General features: G+C 45.4%; 1 protein-coding gene across 1 annotated transcript in view; it reads right to left on the bottom strand.

Moving 5' to 3' along the window:
- Nucleotides 1-5,854: 5,854 nt before the first annotated feature.
- The window catches only part of RPF2 (ribosome production factor 2 homolog), a 30,153-nt gene continuing 23,778 nt past the window's right edge, over nt 5,855-12,229 (bottom strand). The window contains exons 8-10 of the mRNA XM_055136863.1: nt 11,821-11,923; nt 6,869-7,010; nt 5,855-6,120 (exon numbers count right to left, since the gene is read on the bottom strand). Of these exons, the coding sequence (XP_054992838.1) occupies nt 5,941-6,120; nt 6,869-7,010; nt 11,821-11,923 (425 nt within the window). The 3' untranslated portion in view covers nt 5,855-5,940. The remainder of the gene's footprint in view (nt 6,121-6,868; nt 7,011-11,820; nt 11,924-12,229) is intronic.

The raw sequence follows: 12,229 nt of genomic DNA, 5'->3' as shown, positions 1-12,229 counted from the left end.
AGGACAAAGGGGAAGGCATTTGCCTTGCATGCAGCCAACCCGGGTTCAATCTCTGGCATCCTATATAGTCCCCCAAGCACTTCCAGGAGTGATTCCTGAGTGCAGAGCCAGGAACAATCCCTGAGCATCACTGGAAGTGGCCCCAAACAAACAAAATCCCATCTTCTCAAATTTAACCAATGACTTAATTTTGATTTGCTTTGCACATTTATATCTTCATATAACAAGAAAAAAGAAAAAAGCTGATTATTAGTTGATATGTAGCTTCTGTTGTTCAATATTGTGAGATTCACTAGTATTCTTTAGGAACTTGTGGGGGGTGCATTTAGTTTGGGATCACACTTAATACAGATTCTGGCTTTGTGCTCAGGGGTGCTGGGGGTTCAAACCAGGGTCAGCAGGATGCAAGGCAAGTGCCTTAATCCCTGCATTCTCCAACTCTGAAACTTGCATTTTTTTGTTTTGAGGCCATACCTGGTGCTCAGGGTTTACTCCTGGGGGGCTTAAGGGACCATATGGGGTTCCAGGATTGAACCCATGTCAGCTGTATGCTAGGCAAGCACTCCTACTGCCTGTACTATCTCTCTGGCTCCTGAAACTTGCATTTTGTTTCATTTGGGGGCTACACCTGGCAGTGCTCAGAGAGTACTCCTGGCTCTGCACTTAGGGATCATGACTGGCTGGCTGGGGGAACTATACGGGGTGCTGGGGATCAAACCCAGGTCAGTCACATGCAAGGCAAACACCCTACCTGCTGTACTACTGTCTGGAACTTGCATTTTAAAAGTGATAAGAAACAAAGCAAAATGTTACTATTTTGGTCTTGGGGTCATACAAGGGTGTGTGGGGACATTATGGAGCTAGTGATCCAATGTGAGCCTCCTACATGCAAATCTCTCTCTCTCTCTCTCTCTCTCTCTCTCTCTCTCTCTCTCTCTCTCTCTCTCTCTCTCTCTCTCTTTTTCCTCCCTATCCCTCTCTTGCCCAGACAGGTGATTTACATTTACTTCTCAGCAACTTTCTCACTAATCAGAAAAATGACATTTTGGAGGTCAGAGTGATAGTACAGCAGGTAGGCCATTTGCCTTGCACGCGGCCAACCAGGGTTCAATCCCCAGGATCCCATATAGTGCCATGAGCACCGCCAATTTCTAAGCACAGAGCCAGATGTTGCCCCCAAACAAACAAAAGACATTTTTTTTGAAAGAGAAAAAAACTTTTACTTTCTAAATGGTAACCATATACAAGGCATAACTCTAACACGAGGCCTACAGCTTGATAAATGCAGAGTTGAGATGGGTACAAACACTGACTAGTTATTCTCAGTTCTTAAGGCACCCAGGCTAGGTCCTTCCGAGCCACCTTAGACATCATCATCCCCCTTCACTGCCATCAGAGCCAAATCTCAGAGAACTGTTAGCAGTTCTGCCTCACTGTTATTTCCCCAACAATTCCTTCTAGGTGACTTGACTGTGCTTGCCTGGCACTGATTTTCCATTCATCTAACCCCGAGGGTTCCTCTCTGGTCTTTCTCCAACGTGGGCTCTGCTGTTTTCACTTACTGCATGTGGAAATCACCTAGTAGTCAGCTCAGCAGCAGAACCAAGGGGCCAGCTGCCGTACCACACAGGGTACCGGAGACTGAACAAGAGATGGCTGCATACAAGCCAAACTCCTTACCCACTGTACTAACTCTCCAGCCCCCACCAGTGTAATTCATCAAATGTACCAGGTAAGTAGCTGTTTTGCCTCCTGGCCCCTCCTCCTGAGCTCACGTGCAATTCTGAGGAATGAGGACCCGAACACAAGCCTCAAACCCAGCTTCACTCACCCTGGCTGCACGTCCCTTCCCCCACCTAGTGTGCCTCCAGAAATCCTAGGCTCTAGCATGGGTGTGGGAGAGGGACGTGTGGGTTTCATAAAAGCATCATCTGTCGCTCTGCTTAGAGCTGAAGTCTCCAAAGTCTGGCATTGAGATAACAATCTTCTGATGGATAAAACTGATTAAAATTGAACTGAAAAGTAAACCTTCCTTTGGCTAGATGACTATCTATTTGGACTTTATTACCGACTTAAAGTTCTTCCCAGCCCCATCCTGCTTTCGTTCTTGATTTGAATGTCTACTTTGAATTGTGTGTGAGAAGACCAGATTTGAGCACTTAAGTTTAAAAAAGCAATCAAGGGCTGGAGACAGTTCAACGGGTGACGCACTTTCTTCCAAAGAGTCCCACCTGGGGTGGATCCCCAGCACCCCACATGGTCCCTCAAGTCCCCCAGGCGTGATCCTTGAGCACAGAGCCAGGAGTAAGCTCTGAGCACAAACAGATGTAGATGGAAATAAATAAAATTAAATTAAATCAAAAGGGAGTCAAAGTTCATGAGATCATATAATTTGTTGTTAGTAATAACAGCTTTAGGAGAAAAATGTAAGGTGCTTGGAATAAGGCAAGACTATATTCTTCACCAACCCAAATTCCAAAGACAGGTCATTTACCATCTCTATTGAAATGTTCTAACTTAGACTATGGAGTAAATTTTTATTATGCTCTGAAGATTACAGTCACCTGGAAATTAAGAGATTACACCTTACAAAATTATATAAGCAGTTGAACAAAGGCTCCAAGTGGTTCTGAACTGCAACAAAAAGACTTCGAGGGTCACAGACATAGCCCCACAGGCTGTACACACACGTTGCCTGCTGAAGACGCAGGTTCAGTGCCCAGCACTGAACAGAGCCTGAGCACTACATGGAACCTCCCCAACTGCCAGGATCAGCTCCTGAGCACAGAGCCAGGAATAGTCCCTAAGCACCGAACGTGGTGAAACAAGATCTTTCAAGTCTCTGCATTCAATTTCATTAACACTGTATACTTCAGAAAATGCATATAAATTTACTTACCATTAGATAAAATTATATAGTAGAGGATGCCATTACCAAATCTTAAACAAGTAGGGTTACTGACTCGACAGAACCTTTTATGTATGTACCTTACATACACCCGATCCTAGTTTGATCCTCCGCCCTGCATGGATTCATGAGGTATGGTCCTGGGGTCCCTCAAGTGCTGCTGGGACAGCCCTGAGGATTCCTGGCACCGTAGGAACCTAGCACTGAAACTTCAGCCCAGTTGGCTGAGGATTGCCTGGAGTAACTGCCAGGCCTCTAAGCACCTCTTGGTAGGAATGAAAGATTTAAAAAAATAACCACCACCAGCGGGTAGGGCGTTTGCTTGCACGAAGCCGACCCGGGTTTGATTCCTCCATCCTTCTCGGAGAGCCCAGCAAGCTACCGAGAGTATCTCAACCACAAGGCAGAGCTGGCAAGCTCCCCGTGGCACATTCGATATGCCAAAAATAGTAACAAGTCTCACAATGGAGACATTACTGGTGCCTGCTCGAGCAATTCAATGAGCAACGGGACGGCAGTGATACAGTGATACTGTGATGATAATGTCCCAAATCATGAAATAAAGCCATCCTTATGGTAAAGTTAGTTGAAACTGCCATTAATTGCTTAGGTAGAGCTTCCTGATGGAAAAAGGGCCGGGAGAACAAGGTTCTCTCTGGAACTGGCTGGTGAGAAAGACTCAAGATTTTTTCCCAAATCATTAGATGGATCAGTTAGAAGTCAGGCCTTAGGGAAGACCTACACATCCAACTTCTCTCACCATCTCCTGTCCCTCTGATGACTTCTCCCTCCCCATATATTGCCCATGCATCTGCAGATGATAGTAATCACTTCAGCCCTTCCTCCCCATTTAAGACATAAAATACGAATGTCTATTTCAGATCTAAGACTGAACTTGTTATAGACTTTTGCTGACTGTACATTCAAGCAGCATGTATGAGTGACAACCAGCTCTCATTTTTATGAGGGGAGGAAAGTATTATCCTGCAAAGAGAAGAGAAAGACAGGCTGAAGGAATGTGTTCACAAGAAGGTAGAGAATATGGGAGATAGGGGCCAGAGATTTAATACAGTTCAGGTGCTTCCTTGAAAACAGCCGAGCCCAGTTCAACCCCAGCACCACCTTAAGTCCCCAGTACACCACCAGGAATGATCCCTGAACACAAGGGCAGTAGTCCCCGGGCCCACCAGAAGTGCCCCTCCACCACAATGGACAGAGATGCTAGTTTTTGCTTAGTGTAAACAAACTTAACATAAATAGTTAAGGGAGGGGCTGGAGTGATAACACTGTGGGTAGGACATTTGCCTTACAGGTAGCCGACCTCAGTTCGACTCCCAGCATCACTTATGGTCCTCTGAGCACCGCCAGGGGTAATTCCTGAGTGCAGAGCCAGGAGTAACCCCTGTGCATCGTCTGTTGTGACCCAAAAAGCAAAAAAAAAAAGGGAGCTCCTTGACATGGACTTGGAAACAAAAGCATTTCTACTTCATAAAGTGTATTACAGTCTATGCACATTTCTGCTCTTACAGTGCAAATAACTTACATTATATAAAGGAGTTCTTTTTTTACTTGGGGGCCACACCCAGCGGTGTTAGTCCTGACTGTGCTCAGAGGTCACTCTGGAAATGTTCAGGGAACCTTAGTGGTGCCTGAACTTGAGTCAGCTGTGCACCAAGGCAAGCACTACACCCACAGTACTATGGCCCCTAAAGGAACTTCTTTACCAGAACTCAAAAAAACTAAATTCCATTCTTAGGGAAAAACAAGTACAGAACACTAAGAGGAGGATACAAAATCTCTTGCCATTTTCTTAGGCACAGATCCAGTCCTCCAGAAAAAGTCTAAACAAGCTAGTTGGCTTACTGCTTCACCATGCATGGACATCCAGGGCTCTTTGTGACCTTTGGTTTCCTGGGCACAGCTGAGCTCCACTGAGTTAGAGAATATGGAAATGATCAGGCAATTGCATTCTCTCAAACACTTATTTTGACACACAAAGCTTACTGTCTCAAGTCTCCCACTGGTGGAATTCCAGGCAGAGTAATGAAGGTTACCCCCGGGCCAAAAATAACAAGTCAGGTTGAAAATGAGTATTGGGAAATATAGAATCAACTTGCAAGTATCGGTGTGCCATTTTTATTTTCCAAGCTTTCCTCCCTTTATCTGATTCTTAACCCAGAAATTCTCCAAAGAATACCAAAGAATACCACTGAAGAGCCCTCTGGTGGGAACTGGTGGTGTGGCGGAAAGATGTTAGTTCACTTCTGTTGTCTTGGGGCCACACCCAACTGTGCTTCAGGCACCTGCCCTACTACTGTACTATCACTCTGGGCCTAAGAAATATCTTCAGCTTGTGTGTTGTAAACCACCCCTAGCTTTGCACTCAGGGGTCAGACCCAGGGATCCCCCCTGCAAAGCATACACTCCAGCCAGTCTTTCCCACAGTGGGCAGCAGAGGCGGGGGAGGTGGGATGGCAGCGCCCTCGATCCAGCTGGGGTCAGGTGAGGGTCGGGGGGAGTCATGCATTATGTCTGCTTAAAGAAGGTAGATTTGTTGGAGGCTGGACCAATAATTCTTCTGAAAAGATGGTAGTAATTAAGTTGGGGAACCTCTGTCCCGCCCTTCGAGCTAGGCCCCCCGGAGCAAAAGGGAAACAACTTACAGAGAAGGTGGTACATAAGGGTGTGATGTCTCAAGAAAGTTACTTTCAACCAGTATTAGTAGTCACTGTTTATAACATAGTTTAGGAAAATTATATTATAAAAATTACGTGAGGGGCTGAAGCAATAGCACAGGGAGTAGGATGTTTGCCTTGCACGCGGCCGACCAGGGTTGGATTCCCGGCATCCCATATGGTCCTCCGAGCACGGCCAGGAGTAAGCCCTGTGCATCCCTGAGTGTGACCCAAAAAGCAGAAACAAACAAACAAAAAACCAACCCGAAACTCCATCAAACTCTGAAATGTTTGATGCATAATAATTCTGTTAAATAATCAGAGTATAATAAAAGGGAAGTTATTAGCTGAGTTCCATCAATTTGGTTTAATTCGCTTTGACTTTTTCTCCTGGTCTTCTGTTATCTTTTCTGCAGGTCGCTTCTTCAACCCTTTCATTTTCCTGGTTTGTAGTTTACTTAGATCTTGCTTCTGCATGTGAATCCTTCCATAAGTTGTACCGAAAGTATCATGGGAGATATTTTTCTTCTTCTTTGGCTATGAAACAAAATTAATGATCTCTATTATCATGAATTGACAAACATCTAATATGCAACTACATTACTAACAATTTTCATTAGTGACACCCCCCCTTAAAGTTATCTAGTCTGCACCCCAATAAACCTTTCTTCTCAAACCAAGTGCAAATGTATCACTTGATAATCTTTTGAAAACTAGGTCCTAATTCAGTGGTTGTAGAATGGGATTAGAACATTCCCCCCCCCCCCTCCGCTTTTTTTGGGAGAGGTGCCAGGCATCGAACCCAGGTAGGTCGCCTGCAAAGCAAGCACCCTACTCACTGTACTATGACTCCAGCCCCAAGACTCAGCATTTCTAAGAACTCCCAGGTATACTGTCTGACCACATTCTGAGACGAGATACTAGGGAATACAATAGCCACTGCCACGCAGAGAAAACAGCTCTGTGTTTACTGAAGGATTTGTGACCAGCACTGTCACTACCACTCACATGCCCAGTCTTCTTCAATGCCCAAGAAGATTCTCCATTTTTTTTCCCCCTAGAAAGTGGCAGTCTTGGCTACCAGAAAGTTCTTAGTCACACTTGAAGGCTGCCAGGTTTCTCCAACTTTTTGCTTCTTCTTCCTATTCACAGTTCCAAGATCTAGTTTTATCTATTCTACTGATCTCTTTGTATGTATGACCTTTAACGTAATATGTCATATATTCTTTTCAGAAAGAAAAAGGAATATACAAGTAACCACGATGCCAATCTGCATGTTACATACCTTGAGGGCTTTGGGCACTTTCATAGCTAACTTATAAAGGTCATCTGAAGCCAGATGTGTCCTCCTCAGAACCAAATCTAACGAGGGTCCCATCTCTTCCAGCTCGACCCGTGGTGTTTTGCAACCGGATTTCAAGAGCAACCTTTATGAAATATGAAAAAGAAATGTTGTGTTGACTCGAATAAAAGATAAAAGCCCAAAACATTTTGTTGAATTATAGACCCACAAAATGATATAAAATGTTTAGAAAAGTTGTGCTTCTGCATAGGGCCCAGAGTGATAGTACAGCAGGTGGGGAGTTCGCCTTGCACGCAGCCAACCCCGACCCGGGTTCAAGGGTTCAATCCCCAGTTTAATTCCCAGCATCCCATATGGTCCCCCGAGCAGCACTGACAGAAGTAATTCCTGAGTGCAGAGCCAGGAGTAACCTTGAGCACTGCTGGGTGCAACCCAAACAACAACAACAACAACAACAACAACAACAACAACAACAAAAAACCCTCTGCATATTTTATCATGGCAATAAAATTTCTGGAAATTAATAAAGCCCCCAGTCCCAAATTTGACCCACTTGGTGTATACAGAAAACAAGACCGGGCTGGAGCGATAGCACAGTGGGTAGGGCATTTGCCTTACACTTGGTTACACTCGGGTTCGATTCCCAGAATCCCCTTATGGTCCCCCGAGCACCGCCAGAAGTGATTTCTAAGTGTAGAGCCAGGAATAATCCCTGAGCATTGCCAGGTGTGACCCAAACAGAAAACAAGAAAGACCTGATAAGACCTTCTCCAGCAGCAGACCCTGAGGAGGCTGGACGCCTTCCTACTGAAAGGGCCTGAAGGAAATTACTGGAGAATCCTCAATTCCTTCCTTTAATCTGATATGCACTCAGCTAGCCCAGACCAGAGAAGGCTGGACCCACCCTCCCAGAAGGATCCAGCAGGAACAAAGGTCAAGAAAAGCAGTTTCAAAGAGGATCATCAACAACTCTAGTCCCTTGGCAACAGCCCTTGCATACTTAGTTAAAAATCCCCCACGTGGGGCGGATTGGAGAAATCTTATAAAAGTCACTTTGAACCAAGGAAGGGTGCCCATATGCTGCCCTAGTCCATGTGTTGCTTGTGCCTAACGTGGCCAAGCACATGTCTCACCCACATCTCCCCTCTTGAGATGTGTAATCTCATGCTTTCATATCTAATGCTGGGATGTGTATAGAGGCTCTCTCCACCTTTGGAGAAGTCTGAATTCTCTCTTGAGTGCTCTGTCTCTGTCTCTGTCTCTGTCTGTCTCTCTATGTCTCTCTCTTTCTCGCCCTCCTTCCCCTTCCTAAAAAACTACAAATAAAATCTGTTTTACTTCACTGCCCGTCTACTCCTGAAATACTTTTCTGCAGGGTAAGACAATAACCCAGTTACCCTGGGTAAGGCCTAGGACTGACTCTTCTTTCCTGCAAAGAGCAATTCCTCGCCCCAACACGAGTGTGTGGCTCCCCGAGAAACCAGGTGTCGGGGATCAACTCCTGTGACGTATGTCTTGATGGCCACTTCTCGGGACTGGCAAGCTCTGGCCCACGCTGTGCAGGGGCGTTATCAGGGCAGAAAGTGACCTCTCTCCTCTACCTCACACAAGCCACCTGTGCCGACCACCTACTTCCTAATAATGATACAATACTGTTCTCTTCTACTTGCAGTGCTGCTACACTGTGCCCAGCACCAGAGTCCAGTGTGCCAGAATGTTTACATTATCCTGAGGTCCCCTTCCCATTCCTGTCCTATCCCTGTCACTGCTCTACTGACCTTATCTCGGGGTTGTTTCCACTGGGATGGTCTAATCCTTTGTTCTGTTTCTTTATACTCAGTGAGATCATCTGGTGTTTGTCTTTTTCTTTCTGGCTCACTTCATTAAGCACTTCCTCCAATTCAATCCAAGACACAGCAAAATGCATCCTTTCATCCATCCATCATTCCATCCATCCATCCATCCACCCATCTATCTCAGGATTTCTTTTCTCGTCTCTCCCTTTTGTTTTAGGGCCACATCTGGGGATGAAACCGGGGTCTGCCACATGCAAGCTAAGTGCCTTATCCTTATACAATTTATTTGGTCCCTATACCACAATTTCTTGCCCTACTCACCTGCTACTGTTGTTGACACTTGGGTTACTTCTGCTTTTTGGTTATTGTAAATAATGCTGTGATGAACCTAGATATGCACATGCCCTTTGGGATTAATGGTTTTGTATTTTTGGGGTAGATTTCCAGGAGTAGAATTGTAGGGTAAAATGGGAGCCCCCTATTTTACTACTTTTTAATTTTTTAATTATTATTGAGTCATACACTCTGTGTACCAACTATATTATTTGGAATCTTTTAAATATAAAAAAGATTTATGTAAACAGTGTTGTTTAAATAGTGAGATAAACAGTTCTTCTAAGAAACAGAACACTCTGAAGGCTGGGGTGACAGCACAGTGTGTAGGATGGTGGCCTTACACGCAGCACCACCTATGGTCCCCTGAGCCACACCAGGAGTGATCTCTGAGCACAGCCAGGTGTGGCCCAAAATATAGAAACAAAGAAATAAAAATAAATTAAATCCTTTAAGTTCATCTTATTTATATGTTTACACGATTAACAAATTCTCTTTCTGTTTTTATGGGGGGTGGGGACAGCACACCCTGCATGCAGTACTCAGGGATTATTCCTGACTCTGCACACCCCTGGTGAGCTTGGAGAAGCATACGGGACACCAAAGATAGAACCCAGGTAGGCCAAGTACAAGGCAAACCCTATCTGCTGTACCATCTCTCTGACCTAATTCAAGTTTCTCAAAGAGCTACTCAGAATCAACTTCTCTCCTTAGCACAGACATTAGCAGATCTCCATAGATTGGAATGAATTTAAAATCTTAATAAAAACCACAACTTTCTGGATACCATATGTCCAATTAGTGGCAAAATTTTTTGCAAGTGATACCATAGAACAGCTGGAAATCCTGAAGATTATGTGAGCTGAAACTCATTTTTGTAACAGTGGCGAGATTGCCACATGGGGGTGGGGGGTGGAAAGAGGATAATATAACAGTGTTTATAAAGATAAGCCTTTCAAACAAAAACTGAAGAATGAGAGAGGCAACTGGTGATGTGAAAGAAGAGAAAGCAAAGTAAAAAAAAAACTTGAGAGAGCAACAAATACCAGAGAGCAGAAGTAATTGTGCAGAAGCTCACTAACATCTCTTTGGGGCCTATATCCCTGCAGATGGCAAACCAAGATTAGCTCCACCCACAGGCTGTGCACTTACTGGGGTTGCAGAAAAAGCCACAGCAATAGATATGTTAAAATGGACATAGACACCCAACTGAACAAAAGTAAAAGAAGCAGAAGTGTTAAATTAAAAAACTTCTAGATAGGGGATGGAGTGACAGCACAGGGGGAGGAGGGGGGCAGAGTGTTTGCCCTGCACAGAGCTGACCCAGATTTGATACCAGGCATTTTATATGGTCCCCCAGGCATTAGGGGTAATTCTTGAGCAGAGCCACAAGTAACTCCTGAGCATCATTGGGTGTGGACCAAAAACAAAAACAAACAACAAAAATCCCAGCATCCTTCATGTACTAAGTACTATCGCAGCAGCTCTGGGCTGTGAGGTAGGGTGCCACCAGCACAGGCGAATGCTGGTTGCACCACAGCCAGGTAGATATAAGTAGCACAGGAGGATGTGTGACCCCTGGCAAGCAGCAAAAGAAATGTGAAAAAGAAACAATGCAGAAGTTCAGCCTCTGGAAAGCACAGTAACCCTGGCACCATTAGAAGTGATCCTGAGCACTAGCAATAAGGCACCAAGCCCAGAAAAACCTATCACCATACTTAAAACTACAACCATAACTTCTGCGCCTCCACAAGAGCACGATGCCCAGTGAGCACATGTGAAAACACAATTAAAATCCCAGAGCTCACTGCAGTCAAGAACAGGGGTCCCACAACTTCAGTGTGACTTCCAGTATATCACAACAAAATGAAAGGGGCTGGGGACAGCCAACAGGCTGAGCTCAGGTGCTGCATGCAGGAGGACCAGGTTCAATCCCTGGTTCCACATGATCCCCTAAAGCACCACAAAAAGTAAGCTCTGAGCACTGAGCCAGGAAGCACATGAGTACTGCCACATGTGGCCCAAAGTCCTCAAAAAGGGAGGGCAGGGCCAGAGAGATAGCAACAGTGAGTAGGGTGCTTGCCTTGCACACAGTTGACCCAGGTCCAACCTGCGGCTTCCCAAAAGGTCCCCTGAGCACCAACAGGAGTGACTCCCTGAGTAAGGAGCCAGGAGTAAGCCCTGAGCACCAGGTGTGGCCACCCCTTGCCCAACCCAATAAAACAAAATGGGGGGGAAGGAGGACAGCAGTGGCATTAGGGGAGAGAAATGAGAGGGAAAAGGATGGATGAAATTCTTTCGTTGTTTTTTGGACCACACCTGCAGTGCGCAAGGCCTACTCCCGGCACTGTGCTCGAGGCTCACTCCTGCCGGTTGCCTCAGAAAAGATCTGTAAAAGGAATCTAGTCACTGACTCTTCTTCCCCCTCCTCTCAGACTCAAGTTTTTGGACTCAGTGTTTTGAAATTTGCTTTGGCTAACCGAATGACACCTTGTGGCTGGGTGCTCAAAACCTCGTCAAGAAAAATCAGGAGCTACTGTGGAAGGAGCCCCAGGGAGAGCAAAGGCGGAAGGCAGTGGTGGCGGCACCCGTGAGCGGGAAAAAGCTACGTCGGAAGCGGAGTCAGCAAAAGAACAACAGGCTTGAGGGTCGGAGCAGAGCTGCTGCCACTACAATCCCGCAAACCTTCCAGGCTCTTGGCCAGACACCAATTCTAAGTCAGAATTCCACATAAACAGTCACACTGACATGCTACCCTGGAGGATTAACAGAGACATGCCAAGAGATGCCAAGAGATACACTTACTTATAGCTTCGAAAGTAAATCTTCCCGTTGAGTGCAGTGAAGTGCAGAACATACTCTAAACCAGCCAGGCGGATATTTGATACTGTGGGGCCTCTGAAGAAATCTAAAAAACAGCACAAATGAGGTGGTTTCAGAAAAAAAATAAAGAGAGAGACTTACAAGATTTAAAATTTAGTAAACAAAATTTAAGCTGAAAAATAGAATTGTTTCTGTTTATGCAGGCTGCATTCTAAATGTTCCCAATGTGTATACCAAGTGCTCCCATTGTGTACCAAAACTCATCTGAAGAGCAAACAGCCCCAAACCCATCCCTGAGACTGCCTGAAAGTCCTACCCCTCCATCATTTAATCACACGGCCTTACTTCGAGGTGCAGCTCACTGAGCCACATGCCTTTTCAGTCCCGAAAT

Source organism: Sorex araneus, chromosome 4 (genome assembly GCF_027595985.1).
Source record: "Sorex araneus isolate mSorAra2 chromosome 4, mSorAra2.pri, whole genome shotgun sequence".
Lineage (NCBI taxonomy): Eukaryota > Metazoa > Chordata > Mammalia > Eulipotyphla > Soricidae > Sorex > Sorex araneus.
This window is presented reverse-complemented; position numbering and strand designations above follow the sequence as displayed.